The following is a 16,221-nucleotide window of genomic DNA, read 5'->3' as shown; positions in this document are numbered from 1 at the left end:
CCCCCCCCAATCACTAACAATTAGCACTGATGCATCAAAAAGTGGATGGGGAGGTGTTTTCAAAGATCTGACTTGTGGGGGCCACCCCAAGAAGCTGAAGAGCATATCAGCTACCTAGAATTAATGGCTGCCTTCTTTTCACTCCAAGCTTTTGTGACAAAACTAAATAATAAACATGTCAGACTGAAAATTGATAATACAACAGCAGTGGCAGCGATAAATAACATGGGCACTAATCACTCTGTACAATGTAACAAAGTGGCTTTAGATATCTGGTGCTGGTGCATGGCTAGAAACATCTGGATATCTGCAGAACAAATACCAGGGAAAAGTAATGTAGCAGCTGATAGACAGTCAAGGGAAATAAACACCAATACTGAGTGAATGCAGAACCCCACTCTCTTAAATAAAGCCCTTGATAAGCTGCAAGCTCGCCCAGATGTTGACATGTTTGCGTCCAGACTCAATAAACAATTCCCAAGATATATTTTCTTCCGACCTGACCCTGGAGCATACTTAGTAGATGCTTTTTCAGCTCAGTGGAATGAACTAAATGGTTATTATTTTCCCCCCTTCAGTGTGATTCCAAAGGTTCTTCAAAAACTGGAACAAGACAAAGCCACGGGGATAGTGGTGATCCCCAGATGGCCAACTCAGGTGTGGTAGTCAATGGCTATGAGAATGCTGATAAGCTGCCCAGTCCTTCTGCAGAACAATGCCAGACTGCTTTTGTTACCCAGCCACCCACAGAAAGTACATCCATTACACAAGAAACTGGACCTTCTCATCTGCCACTTATCCGGGAACAGTTGCATGCAAGCGGCCTTTCACAAGCAGCTTCAGATATCATCCTGTGTGCCTGGAGAAACGGGACAAAAAAGCAGTACCGAACGTATCTTTCGAAGTGGGGAAATTACTGCAGCTCAAAAGGGATCAGTCCAGTTTCAGCTACTGTAGCTCAAGCAATAAACTTTCTTGCAGACCTAGTCAAGTCAGGTGTTGGCTATAGCGGAGTTAATACAGCAAGATCAGCCATTTCAACAATACTTGTCATTCGTGACTCTGCTACCTTTGGTACACACCCATTAGTAAAGCGATTTCTAAAGGGTGTTTTTGAACAGAAGCCCTCATTACCACGTTATGAAACCACCTGGGATGTCAGTCAAGTATTAACTCATCTTCGTTCCTACCCTCCTGTTGAGGACATTTCACTTAAGAAACTTACATTTAAAGTTGTTATGTTACTAGCTCTGTTAACTGGTCAGCGAACACAAACTATTCACTGCCTAGATGTTAAACATATGGACATGTCAGAGAAGAAATGTAGTTTTTATCTGACCAGCCTCCAGAAGCACTCCCGACCAGGGAAACAGCAGAAGCCTATTGAACTGGAAGCTTTTGACCAGGAGCCTAATTTATGTGTTATTCGTCATTTGAAATAGGGGTGACACTAACAGAAATCAGTTACTGTTGAGTTTTCAGAAACCATTTAAACCTGTTATTAAGGACACAATTTCACGTTGGATCAAAAAAGTCTTGAAGGCTGCGGGCATAGATACCACCAAATTTGTGGCCCACAGCACTAGGGCAGCATCCACCAGTGCTGCTGCCAGGGCGGGAACGCCGCTAGAAGTTATTCTGGAATCTGCAGGATGGTCTAACTGCGGAACCTTTGCTAAGTTTTACCAGAAACCAATCAATGCTCCATGTAACTTTGGCTCGGTTTTGTTAGAGGCAAATACAGTCTGCCAAACCTACCTTTTGTTGTCTTTAATTCATGACCACAGGGCTTTGAAATCTCACGTGATTCCTTGTGACGTAGACTAGGATGAGGTAGAATTTAAGATTAAACGAGACTTACCCGTAAGTTGAAGTTTGATGTGAATTCTACCGATTCCTAGTCAGGAACAGAGGAGTCACGTGCCCAACCAACATATACATATATATCTATCTATATTTTATACAGGACAAATTTATCCTTTTTATTTGTCCCCACCCTTGTTTTTTCCTGTGGTCATTCATTGTTAAATACTGACCTGGCTTGCTCGCGCAATCTCACGTGACTCCTCTGTTCCTGACTAGGAATCGGTAGAATTCACATCAAACTTCAACTTACAGGTAAGTCTCGTTTAATCTTTAAACTTAAATTGTCCATCTTTAAATTCATGAATTTAGCTTTTGTCAAGTTTTGCCGAGAACAAATGGTCATATAACTAGTTTTGGAGGTATTGCAACTTAATTTGTTTGTCTGAAGCCAATCATGTACTGCAGCTAAATCACTATTTAAGAAACATTCAATTGTAAATATATCTACCTATCATCGGCAAACATACCAGGTGTTGTATGTTGTAAACATTTTGGGAAATCGTTTACATAAATTATAAACAAAAATGGCCCAAGTAAAGAACCCTGGGGAATGCCACATGATACATATTGTTCTGTGGATAAGACTCCATTTACGAAAGATCTTTGTGTTCTATTAATCAAATATGATTTAAGCAACTGAAGAGCATTGCCATTGACACCATAACAAGAAAGTTTACGTAGTAAGATGTTATGGTCTACTGTGTCAAAAGCTTTCTTTAAATCTATAAAGACACTACCATTAAGTTTACCAGCATCCATATTGGTAAGCCAAAGTTTTACTGCACTTATCAGAGCTGTACAGGTTGAATGATTTGGTCTAAATCCAGATTGAGAGTCTGTCAAAAGATTTCTCGCTTGGAAATACTCTAACAGCTGAGTATGCATAACCCTCTCTATAATTTTTGATATGGCAGGTAGAATAGAAATCGGTCTATAGTTGCTTGGAATATTTCTTTCATCGGACTTAAAAATAGGATGTACTTTTGCCTTTTTCCAATCATCAGGAAATATTCCAGTCTCCAACACTTGATTTATAATATCACATATAGAATTTGAGATGTGTGGACTACAAGACAATAGGGAGCTTAAGCAACGACAACGGCGACTGCGACGAGAACGTCACGAATTTGCAAATTTAGTGGGTAAAAACAATTGCTTTGCACGCCCTGCACGTGCGTTTTTCACTTTTGTCCATTTCGTTGCCGTCGTCAGCAAAACAACAACGTGAAATAGCCAAGTTTTTGGTTTTATGAAGAACGTCAGCACTTGAGGATAAATTTTCAGTTTCTCTCCTAAAATGGAGTGCCGTTCCGACTGGTGTCATCTTTGAAGAGATACCACACCCTTGTCATATTAAAAACGTTGAAATAGTCACGAAGCGATTAAAATAGCGAAAATTTATATTTTGAGATGACGTTCTCGTTGCCGTCGCCGTTGTCGTTGCTTAAGCTCCCAGTGTGGCCCAGTGGTTAGGGCGCTTGCCTTGAGATCCGGAGATCCCGGGTTCAAGACCCGCTCTGACCACTCGTTGAATTTGATCCTGGTAGTCCCTGGTTCAACTTCCCAGCCGCACTTGTAAATAGCCAACTGGTTTGCCTCCAGCCAGTTGGGATTCTTAACAGTTGTTGTTGTTCTGTTCTGTCGTTTCGTTGTGTTTCATTGGCCCTGAAAAGCCCCTATGGGGAGCGGTCAATTAAGTATGTATTGTATGTATGTATTGTATTGTAATACTTCAGGCAGGGTATTCTATATAGTTTTAGGGCTATGTAAAGCCCTGCAGCCACAGGTCTTATGACGACACGTGGGCTGTACGAGAAGCTTCTTATTAGCTGAACGTAGAGTCCGTTGTGGTACATGGGGCACACAGCTGCGATGATATGCTAGTATTTACGTGTGCCTGTTCACAAGCGTGCAGCGGAATTTTGTACATATTGGAGTTTGTTTATCTGATTCTCGTTAAGGCCTGATAACAGTAGGCGACAATGATCTAAGTGAGAGGATATAAAAGCATGCATTAGCATCTAACAATGTTTGAAGGAAATAAATTTCCTTATCTTAGCAATTTTGCGCTGCTGATAAAGCGCAGACTTACACATGTTGTTTATTTGTTTGCCCATTGCTAACACTTCATCAAGCCAATACACCAATATTGTGTCTATTGTTGTCCCAGAGAACGCAATACTCTCTTTTAGCACTGATAACAACGACTGGCAGGCTACGTTTGGTCTATTTTGGTAACGTTGACAATCAATATTGTTCAAAACTTCTGACACTGCAGTATAAACGGAAAACCACGATTCGTAGACTTTCAGCTTCGGGGCCAGCCATGGATGTTGCGAATGCGGGGGACCCAATCGTTATCTCAGTGCCACAATGGACACGGTGCTCGTGCTTTAAAATGCTCAGGGTAAGGTGAATTCATTAAGTATCCCAATAAGCTTGTTTTTCCTTCTTTGTTTTCCAAGACCGTCAATCTTTGCCCTTGGCTCCAACGATACTTGGTAGTTCCGAGGCGAATGAAATTCAGGCGCGCATCTCTTTCGCTAATAATTACCAGTAGCCCATCATGCAATGTGAATGAAGTTCTGTCAAGTCTTAACAACAGTTCCAAACCACTAAAACGACGCTCTCCTCGAGTCCAGATTGATGATCTCACGTGCAAGCCTTTCTTGCTATCTGAGCACAACTACTTAAATTTATATACCAAATGAATTTAAAACATTATCAAAAAATTCCTGGTTAATGAACATTCTTAGTGATGTCGAAACTCAGACTGTGTAATTACGACAAATCGATCCAATTACTTTAGTATCTAATCTGCTCCTATACTTTTAATTATTGGTACACTATGTAAATATTTATTTATTTACTAGTTATGCTTCTCCTTACAATTTAACAATGTTTAAATCTTCACTTTTTAGTTTCTTTACTTAATGATGTAACTAAAGTATGTTGATGATAGATCCGCCTCGAATACCAAATTTTCTATCTGCGGGTCAACATAAACTTATTCTTAATTTTTGTAATGAGAAAGTGTATAATACTGACTTTAAAAATCTGTTATATCCACGGTGTGCTCTCTTCGGTTTTTAATTAAGTATTTAGAGCAACGGTCATATAATCTAAAGGTCGTGAGGTCAGAAAATTTTCCTTAAATAAAGTTTTTTTCTAGCGATATTTATCTCTGTTTATTAATCACCTTGTGTAGTCAATTTTGCAGGTGTCAGCTTTCTAATAGACGGGACAAGTTCTCCAACCTACTTTACGTTAAGGGTACAGGTTTCTTTTTAAAAGTTCCATACAAATTTCAAACTCATAATGCGATGTCCAGGTTTGTTATCAATATATTATCAATACCAAGCTAATTCCGAGGAGGTCCTTCGGTAATCTACGTTTCCAGCATTCACAACTGACGATGGATTTAAATTTTCAATTAACCCTCTGCCCGAATCTTCGTCTTCCGGCCGTCACGCAACGTGTCAAGAAATCGTAGTTAACAGAGGAAACGTCAAATTACTAATGGTAAATCTACAGGATAATAATGGACTTTGTCATTATGTTGTATCTGTCCGATATAAGTTTGAAGGCATGACTCCTTGCAATATACCTGGCACAACTCGCTTAATACAAACGTCAGAAAGGAAGACGACTTCTCCTTACCTTGTAAATTAATCGCACCGAGAAAACAAAAACAAGTCGAAATTCGCCAAATGACAACAGCCGAGAAGAGTGATGGCCGCCTCACACAAACATTCATTCTCATTCCCAGGGTCCTCTCTCTTCCTAGTAGAGACCACGTGACAAACACTTGGCTCTCTTATACAAATAAAGCCAGGCATATCGCCGGTGCTGACAAAGTGTGGGGAAATCCCACACAAAAATGAATGACATTCCAGGTAAAAATACATTAGATTTGACGACATTACAGTATACCGTGACTGCGAACAAGCGATAACTATGAAATGATCTTTATCGACATTCAATAGAATTTCACATTTTTATGGCTCCCACTGGTTCTCTTTTCAAGTAACAACATTGAACTCCGGAAGGTCATTAAAAAGAATAGTCTAAAAAGAATGCCCTATTTAAGAAATTTTTCCTCAACATTAGCTTTCATTTAATCGCTCTGTTTGTATTTTAATGGAAACTACAAGTGGCGGTTGTCCGGCCTTACGTCTAAGCGTGAGAAAACATAAAAGATTACCACGTGTAACATTCTGCCATCTTAAAACAAACAAAAGCTTTTCATCCACAATCATCTGCTTTATATTTACAGAAAGGACAAGGAACTTCTTTGACACTTTTTTGTTTTACATTAGGTGACAGGAAATGCACAAAATACGTTCGACAGCTCCATAATCATGTATCGAAAAGCGATGTGTTGCCGTTGGCAACGAAATAAAATGGCGCACAAGATCGGGAAAAAAGATAAGTTAACAGCGAAACTTGGGTTTTCTGGTTTACCAATATTAGGCTCATGTCAGTTGTTTTTGGACATTTACTATTTCCCAGCCGAAATATATTGATGTTTAGGGCCCTTCGGCTGTAAGTTGACAGATCATTAGCATTGCTGAAGTTTTAAAGTACACACAGAAACATTTGGAAATATGTATACACTGGAAATGAATGCGGTTATCGGCTCTTTTCCGGCATAGCAACAGCTTTTAAGTTCACAACAGTCGCTTTAATTGTTCATCGATTGTTTTATGCGGAGTCGATCTTTAACCTTGTCATATTTTAAATTACTTTTAGGAAATTGAAGACCAGTTTGTCTTTAATCACTGGTGACCTCGAAGAATCGCGGAGAAAGACGCGAATTGCGCCACACGCAGGGAATTGACAATTTTAATTATCGCAAGCGGTTACGGCAAGATGCAACAAAACTCTAACATCAGCCTGGGTCTAAATTCATCGTCGACCCTAAATAAGAACGAGGCAGCCCCGAACATCATCAGCCTTACTTCGTTTACAGGAATCTTTTTCTTCTGTTTCTACATCTTCGTATTCTTTGCGTCAAATGTGGGTAACATTGTGGTCTTATACATTTGCAATCGAAGAGGACGCAATGCCGCCTTTCGGCCAACAAGAACTGGATTTTTTAATTGTTACATTGCAAATCTCGCCATTGCAGATCTTCTCTTTACACAGCTGACGGTCTTTGATGTGTTATACGCTGTACTAAACGAGTGGGTTCTTGGAGCAGCGATGTGCAAGATTCAGGGCTTCTTTATCGAGATGTGTTACTCGGCTTCCATCCTGACGCTCATTGCCATAAGTCGAGAACGCTTGAAGTCCTTCAGTGAGCTGGAAATCAAATCTCGAATTCAACGGATCAAGACCAGAAAGCTATGGTCGGTCTTAGTTTGGATCATGGCTTTTTTGCTATGTTCGCCTCTCTTGTACGCCTACAGGTTAGACACTTCTCCAGAAGGGTCCCGCATTACTGTGTGCAACAACTTGGCTTGGTCCTATTTTGCCAGACAGATTTATTACAGTCTAGCCACTGTTGTACTGTTTATTTTTCCTCTTGCGATTATGTTGTGGACACAGTTCAAAATCAAACGCGTTTTTCGATCGCAAGTTTCGCCAAACCATTGTCAAATCGCAGTTCTGAGGCGAGCGCGCCAGAAAAAAGCCTCTCGAATGCTTAGGGCAGTCTGCCTTTGTTTTGTTGCGTTCTGGGCTCCATTTATAATCACGAGAACACTCCGTTATTTTAAATGGTACGAGGGAGAAATTGTATGGAAACTTAGTCAGCTTTTAACTATGGCTTCTGCGGCAGCGAATCCTTTCATCTACAGCTTCTACAGCCTTCATTTCAGGGTTTTCATAAAAAGATTTATAACGTGCAGATGCGGGCTTATGTCCTCGAGCACGGAAAACGTTGAAAGTTCCATTGACAATACCGTATATTAATAAAGGTGCAATGTATCTTAGACATTTTTTAACACAAAAATGTGTTTATTAGCTGAGTTTATAGAGTAAATTGGCCACCGTAAAGAAATTTGAAAGCTGACCTCTCGAACGTTAGCTCTTCCGTAGTCAGCTTTCCAATTTCCCTACGGTGGTCTATTATATCAACTCCCAACCGATGCAGCATAACAGTTTCCTTAAAAACTAAACCGGGCCCCCTTTATCCATTTTGGACTTTTTTAGTATTGCTGTTGTTGTTCGAAGAGTGATGAATTCAACAGAGCGGCAGGGTTAAATTGCATTTACAAATTTCGAGGCGAAACCAAGAATTTGTTAATACTCGAAACCAACGCTCCCACCAAGCGTCAAATTGTATATGACTTCAGTATTCAGCGTTTATGTTCACGAGTTGTTTTTCTACTAGATGACATTTTAAGGCAGAGAATCGAACGAACAGTTAAAATGAAGCTAAATATGTGTCAGATCATGATATTGTTGCATTGATTAATAAAACATCTCTATTGTATTGCCTTCATTTTGCATCGTTTCTTTTCTGAAGTATGACGTTTACGCAGTCGTTTCTTTCACAAAACTAACGACAGTTTGTTTTGCCTTCATTTTGCATCGTTTCTGTTCTGAAGTATGATTTTTACGCAGTCGTTTCTTTAACAAAACTAACGAGTACGCTTTTAATTAGCATTTATGAAACGCCTCTGAGCGAATGTATTCAAAATCACAGAGCACTATGGCAGATTCTGACATCGTGGACTGGGTACCGTTCTACATTCTCTGTGAAAAAGAGTGCGGGGGGCTTTTTATCTAAATGATTTGCAAAGTTCATTCCAAAAAACAGCACATTCTCATCAGTTACTTTAAGACTCCGAGTGTCTTCCGGATGAAAGTTAAAAACTACGACCTCTCACTCGAAAAAAAGACTTTTCCTTTCCCTTTAGACAAAATGGAGTTCACTTCGACAAATACGGGAGCGTACGAGGAGAGGAGCAAGAATGGCAAAGTCGGTTAGTGCGCGGCCTTGGTACAAAGAGGTGCTGAGTTCGACTCCCGGATCTCGCACCCTTATTTCGACTTCTTTCCTTTCGTGTAGCTAAGTAGCTTTAAATACCCGTAAAACGGAGCACTGATGGAGAGGGGGGAGTAAAATGAGGGACCGTCGAGTTATCGACGTTGAATCTCTTTACTTTACTTTACTTTTTTTTATACGAAGCAAAGACAGCTAGCGCAACGACAACGCCAAAAAGACAATAACGTCATTGATCAAATGAGGAGAATTATCCTGCTGCACTGATCTGCGGAACGCAATATTCTTTAGAGCATATTTCTGCAGTGCTTGTTATACAAACGACGAGAAGTCACCAAATTTGAGGTTTTGACCGCAACGTGAATAGGGAGCCACAAAACAATAGGCTTAGTGCGTTTCAGCATTTGTGTATATTTCTGTGCCGTTCTCGCTCTGACAACGACGTGAATTCACCAAATTTGAGGTTATATGGTGGACGTGAACACCTGCCGATTAATTTTCAATTTTTGCTTGAAATATCTATATCATTCTCACCAATTTTACTTCTGGAAAATTGATGCTCACTTCCCATTCCGAGTGACTTGGAGTAATCGCAAAATTATTACAGTCAGGGGCACCCAACGAATCTGTTCCTCACATTATCTGTTCCCCAGAGGAATCTTGCTGGCTGGCAAAAATACAGGTGTTTCGATGAGCTGGCTGGGAAATTTTGTTATTGATAAAAGTTTTGCCTGGGAATTACTAACTTTTTCTAGCATTTCAAGACGAGCTGACTGTAGAAACTCTGAAGACTGAGGACGACTGAAAAAAAAAAAAAAAAAAAAAGAAAACCCCTTTCCTCTCCCAGAGAGTAGTCACAAACATACGACGGCTGGTCAGAGTGATTGCGCTTGCGGAAAAAACCTGTTTTGTCCCGGTTCTGTCGCTTTTGTTCGGTCTTTTCGGATCGAGGGATTTGAAAGCGCGCGGAATTCCTGGCTGGGAGATAAATTTGATCAGCTGGCTGGGAAACCAACCAATTTTATCTAGCTGGCTGGGAAATTTCTTGTGTCTTGCTGAGAAAAAGGAACAGATAATGGTTTCCCAGCAACACTGAAGAACACCTGAAAATGCCTTAATAACATTTATTTTCATTAACTGGTGTATAATAATAGTTGAGGTCACACTACGCACTTTTGCCCGAGGGAACATCGTTTTACCTAGGGAAATTTTACCTGAGTACACCCGAGGTAAATTTATCTCGGGTTTCATTTTCCCCAGGTAAAAAGGTCACACTGAAGAAAATCACATCTAGGTTTACAAGGGATTGACGTGATTAAATTTCATGCCGCGTAAACGTGAAGTTGGTGGGATGAATTGATTTTGAAGGAACAGTCCGCTTGGCCCTGGATTCTGTTGATGTAGCCGATTGAAAAGAAAGCCATTATAGATCGGGTCCTGTTCGTCTCCCTGAGCAAACTGGTTTCTGAAACGAAATTATAAACCGCCGGATTAATAAAGGTAAAAAAAGGTAAATCCAACCAAATGAAACGTGTACTGATTGCAAATAATTTATACTTACACTTTCGATCTGAACCAGGCCATCTTCTTCCTTTGATACAAGCACACATGCGACAAAGCGACAAAGAACTTGCACTTCTATGTGTTTCAAGTAAAACGTGACGCGATTAAATCAAATCTATCATCAGCGCGTTTGCCGACGAGCATCTATTGGCTAACTACCTCGGGATTTCAGTTTACCCCCTCAAAACATGTAGGGTAACTGTCAAGGGAAATTCCATTGTTCTCTTGACATATTCAAGCTTCGATGGAAAAAATTTTCCCTAGGTAATTTACGTGGGGAAAAACCGGTCACACTTCTAAATTTAAGTTTCCCTAGGTAAAACTGTCAACAAGTCAAGTTTACCTAGGGCAAAAGTGTGTAGTTTGACCACAGCTAATACATTTTACAACAAATTGGTCGTTGGGTGCAACTGCACAGTAACGGGAAATTATATTTTTAGACAACGTTCTCGCAGCTGTCGTCGTCGTCCTTGTTTAAGGTCCCTAATTTAACGATCTGAACCTTTCATTCTCTGTCTCTGTCTCTGTCTCATTCTCTGCCGGCTTTCATTCACTGAAACCACCGTCGTTGATTCTTTAGTAACTTGGGAATTTAAGATCTACGACGGTGACGGTCGACGAAAACGTGACCTCAAAATTTAACTTGGCTCTATCATAAGTCTTTCGCGATTATTCAGTCTCGTTCACGTCCTACGATATGGGCGAAGTATCCTAAAAATAGATTGGTACGAACGGTTTCAGAGTTAAAATAGAGAACGAAGGATTCTCTGTTGCATGCTCACGTTGTCGTCAAAACCTTAAATTTGGTGATTTCACGTCGTTGTTATGCAGAGGACCGCTAAGATACTTGCTAAAATCCGTGCTGCACGTGCAGCACGATTATTTATGCTCTTTTAACCAATGATATTACTGTTTTGTGGCGATGTCGTAGTCGTAGCCGTCGCCGTTTCTTAAATTCCATAGTGCCTATTGACACACGGGCCAAAGCTAAGACAAATCTGGTCACATTTTCTCAGTCTGATAATTGAGGCAACAGGTCGTCGGGTAAGTGCATGAGTTTTGTGAAAACAAAGACAAGTGCGTAAAAAACATTAAAGCAAGAAAAAAGGGCTGAGCTATAGGAAACTCTCCAAAACACAGTTGCTAGAAATTGGCGGGCTTTCAAATTAAATGTACAATTTTAAAATTTCTTTCCGGACATTGTCTAACGATCTTTGGAGCTCAAATACATGGCCTCATCAGTTGGCAGATATGTATATTGTATTTGATTGCCCGCAAATAACAATACAAGCGGCGCATGCGCATTGAATAATTGAACGGTGGCTTCTGCCAACCACATGCAGAAGTAATAAATTGCCATAAATGTCTTTTGTCACAGTGTCACCAAGTAATCCTGCTGACTGTACGGATTCAATCCCAACGAGAATATACTTCGGTTTCCCTAAATTTGTAAAGTGTAGATGTTTAGGTAGATTTCAATGACAAATACACGGACAAAATAATAAATCTACTATTTTTGGTATGGAAGTCGACATGTGTTATTCAAGACAGTTACAAATATGTAATTATTTTTAAAAAAATCTGTTCTGAAAATTTAAAAGAAAACTGTTTCTGAAAACAAATCAAGGCCCGCAACTTAATTAATTTTCAATGCTGTGATTATTTCTAATAAAAATCATAATGTTAAATTATTACAGGCGGCACAACTCTGTTCTTGCCGATAGTTATTAAATGCTGAAAACATTTCTTTTAATTTCCAAACAAATGTTATTGTCTAATTTCATTTAAAAACGGAAAGAAGTAGGACACTGAAATCCCCCGTACACTTTTTCAATAATACAAAAGCTTAATTTCACTGAAATCAGCCGTACATGTTTTCACTTACAATAAAAAAGCTAAATTAATTTTGCTTTGACAAAACCTTTTTTGCCTTTAGCGGAGGCTTCTTTCTGCGAGTAAGAAACAATCTTCTCGTTATTTAAGTTTAAGAAAAAATATTGCACACCACATTCTGTTTCTAAAGTTCCTTACAACCAAGAAAAAGAGGGCTTCATAAATTAAGGATGACATTGACGGCTTTGATAAAAAGCGCCTCATAAATGAAGAAATCAAAATTTCCCTGGCCTTTTGTTAAGTCCCGTGCAAACGTATCCGGATATTTTCGAAAACGAAGATTTTTTTTTTTCTCCGTATACGAAAAAATTTACGTCCACACATAGATCGAGTTTTCGAATCGTATTTGCCCGTCCACATGAGTAAGATTCGAAAACGCTAACCTCCACCTACAGAGCATGCGTGGAAGTGTGCTCTGTATGGTATCACGAGCCTCTGATGTCATGGTAATCGAAACCTCCGTTTTTCACTCGTCCACACCAGAGTTAGTAGACTACTGTAGCTTTGTCCACACGAATGCTTTGTTTATAGTGGAAGTGCACTTAGCATCAAGCTAGTTCACAGGCACCCCAACTCTTAATGATATGAAAGAAACGATTCAAACTGAACAGAAACATGATAAAAAACCCCAACTGGCAGGAGAAAACCAGTTCCCTGACTTGGCTATTTACAAAGCGTGGTAGAGTTGAATCCGGGACAACCGGAACCGGAAATAACCCAAACCAGAGGTTAGAACAGGATTTGAACGCGGGGCAACGGCATGCAAACCCAACGCCCTAACGGCACTGGACTACGCCGCCTCCAATTGATCCAAAATCCGATATATCTCCATTTTAAAAAATCAACACTCTGGCGAGAGGATGCAAAACGCCGTATTCTTATGGACGGCCACGGGAGGCAAAAACGGAGAAAAAAGTCTCCGGAATCTTTGTTTGTCGCTTTTTTCATGTCGTTTGGATCCCGAAGGACACACTATCTAAAACGGCTTTCGTGATTGGTCCACAAAACAATGTTTTTCAAAAAATCTATGACAAAAATAATGGAACTTAATCCTAAGCAAAAAAGAGCTGCAGTCTATATCTTTCCAAGGAAATTAGACGTTGTTAACAGCTGTGTGGTATCTGATTCGTTTGAGCACCAACTTCACAGGAATAATATTACTAAAGGGGCTATGTCACGCAAAATATGTCATGACCCAAAATGCCCAAAAAGTAGAATGAAACATTGAAACAACCACTTATTAAAGACTATCGAATAACATAAAAGAAATACAGCAAAAGGAAAGAGACAAGCATTTGCGATATGCTTAAAAAAAGTCGGCCCGGTGTATTTCAAGTTTATGGCAAATCGCCTGTGGATAAAGGTAGTTTTTGCACAAAATCATCATGTTTTAGAGGTAACGATAATTTTATTATCAGTAAAGGAATTCTACATTACCATTTTCGAGTTTTAAACTTGTACAATTTATTGTCTGGTGCTCATGTCATCCGCACTGATCATTTCCAAAGAGCGTTTTCAGATGACGTCACTGCAGGTCACCGCAGGTCATCGCAGCCATGTTGGTGTTCCAAAACAAAGAGACGGTGGCCATGTTGGTGTTCCGAACTAATTCTCTGGGAATTTAACTCTATTTTTATGCTAATAGTTTCTTTTGTTTCATTAAATTTAATTAGCACCCATTCTACTCACGTGAGTGGAAACGCTCTATTTGGTCATTTTACGTCGATGGTTGTAAGGACTAGAACGGCAAAGAAATGGAACAAAATGTAAAACGCACGCGCTGGGCGTGCAGAGATATTAGGGAGCTTAAGCACGCGCGTTTTTGAGACGCGGATGGCAACCGGAAGAGGTCGCCGTCCGCGTCTCAAAAACGCGCGTGCTTAAGCTCCCTTTTAGAGAGTTTGGGCGAGGGCAGAGGCAAATCCAATGAAAACGAAAATAAACATTTATGTGTTGCTACCTTGCGATTGTTCCATCTTGTTCGTGTTATAAAATGTTTGCGAAGTAACGGCGGGATTCATAAAAACATCCTCGAGGTAAATCTAGAGAATTAATGAAAGGTTGTGTACTCATATGCATGTTGTCGTCAGGACATTCAAAAGGACGTTTGGTTTTGGTTGGTTGGTCTAGACACACCAATAATAATAGGGAAATGTACGACTTCTGGTGGACGAACAAAAGAAGCTAATGAGAGATCTTTTGCTTTCGTCCACCACCATGGCGGCTATGACCTCACGTAAAAATCTGGCGCTGTTTACATGAGAAAATTCGCCTCGGCGGAGTTCAATACCGGATGACTACTTGATTTCGTATCGTGTTCACATGATGCATAGTTTACTTTATATGAAGGCACACTTGACGTTGATTAATACATGTCATTTTGGATTGAGGAACTTCACGCATGCGCATACCCGTTCCAGTCCATCCAGAGGTCAAGTTCATACCTAAACGAGTGGTCGTTCCATGTTTACAAGACACTTGCGGGATTTCGTGCCGGAATCAAATACTCGCTCCGGTATAGAAACTGGGGTGAACTTGCGCCGGTATATGACTTGTTCCGGTATGACATTTTCTGGTTGTATCATGTAAACGAATGCACAGACACAAGAGGAAACCAGAGAGAACTCGATCCAGGACGAAAAGTCCTCGTCCCGGTGCCCGTCCCGGTGACCGTCCCGGTATCATGTAAACACCCCATTAAACAAAATAATAAGTTTAAACTAGAGGAAATGATGATTGCATTCAAATTTGCTTAAAGAGGTGTTTGAAAAAAAAAAAAAAAAAATAGAATGCCTTAATTTCACTTTTAATCATCCATTGATAAAATAATTTTACAACACTAATGTCTGCACAAGAACACGCACCCAGGAACATTCGCTGATTAACCCAAAGCAGTGACCACCACACTATTACATTGTTTATATTTTAAACAATTTGGAATCACGCTTTCCTCCCTAATTCCGTTGTAAATGTGTATAAGGACTCGCTAAAAAATAATGCTAATCAGTGAAATGGGGACAGTCACTAAACTTCACGACGAAGCTAAAGATATAAAATTCGAGGCATGGGCCTAGTCATAGTTCAGCAGAACTATAAATTCTAAATAAGATTTTTCGTATTTGCATGATCGTGAATTCATTATCCAAAAGGTGCTATCGTAGTCGATCGTAGTCGTTATTTGTCCCTTGAATGCCTTGATTGATTCGCATATCCTAGATCTGAAAGAAAATCCGAAAACCGTGAACACTAAAAAATATCGAGTTTCGAGTAAGAAACTAGTCACGCGTGAGAAAACTAAACCGCAGCCACCAACATTAATAGCCCATTTCCGAGTTGCTGCATGCATCAGTTTCAAAGCGAGTTCTGGTGCACAGCCATTTACATGGAAATGAGTGTTGAGTATTCTTATGCAAATCAAACCCATTTCCCTTACAATAGTTGTGCACCAAGACTCACTTCGAAACCGAGACAAACAGCAACTCGGAACACAAACAGCAACAAACAGCAACAAACAGAAACAGCAACTCTGGCCCATCAGTTTGTGTTTTCATGTCGCTTTTGATTGGTTGCTGCACGATGGGAACTGTCAAAAATCAAACGTTCTATTCCCAAAGGACTTGAATTGGATACAACATTGACGTCACTGTAGAAAACCGGTTTGGCAAGGTAATCTTATTCCGAATTTGCATGGAAGTGAGAACCACCGAGACCAGAGGTTCGTATTTTTCGCCTCTCCGTTTTAACCGCTCGCTCCTCGCGAAAGAAAGAAAATAGAACCTCTGGCACCGAGGGTATACCTGACAAGGTTTGTTTGTACAATTTGGAGTCAAGATTGCTTCATAATGTTTCCAGTTGAGTTGACTTAAAACTCGCATTCCAGAAACTAAAATGGAATGTTTCCAGTGAGACCAATTGTACAAAACTAAAAGAAACTTTGCGAGTACGCG

At 40.0% G+C, this 16,221-nt stretch overlaps 1 protein-coding gene and 2 long non-coding RNA genes across 3 annotated transcripts in view; 1 reads left to right on the top strand and 2 right to left on the bottom strand.

Annotated features, from left to right (window-relative positions):
- Positions 1-16,221, bottom strand: part of LOC137976255 (uncharacterized) — a 77,420-nt gene that overhangs the window by 51,838 nt on the left and 9,361 nt on the right. The window lies entirely within an intron of this gene.
- On the top strand, positions 4,203-8,287 carry LOC137976025 (somatostatin receptor type 4-like). The gene is made up of 2 exons (XM_068823274.1): positions 4,203-4,273; positions 6,619-8,287. The coding sequence occupies exon 2, from the start codon at positions 6,739-6,741 to the stop codon at positions 7,780-7,782; it is 1,044 nt and encodes a 347-aa protein (XP_068679375.1). The 5' UTR covers positions 4,203-4,273; positions 6,619-6,738; the 3' UTR covers positions 7,783-8,287.
- LOC137976256 (uncharacterized) lies at positions 9,929-10,518 on the bottom strand. Its single transcript, XR_011117734.1, has 2 exons — positions 10,380-10,518; positions 9,929-10,283 (listed from the first exon to the last, which is right to left on the bottom strand). It is a non-coding gene; the product is annotated as an uncharacterized lncRNA (long non-coding RNA).

This window comes from Montipora foliosa, chromosome 11 (assembly GCF_036669935.1).
Source record: "Montipora foliosa isolate CH-2021 chromosome 11, ASM3666993v2, whole genome shotgun sequence".
In the NCBI taxonomy this organism is placed as follows: domain Eukaryota; kingdom Metazoa; phylum Cnidaria; class Anthozoa; order Scleractinia; family Acroporidae; genus Montipora; species Montipora foliosa.
This window is presented reverse-complemented; position numbering and strand designations above follow the sequence as displayed.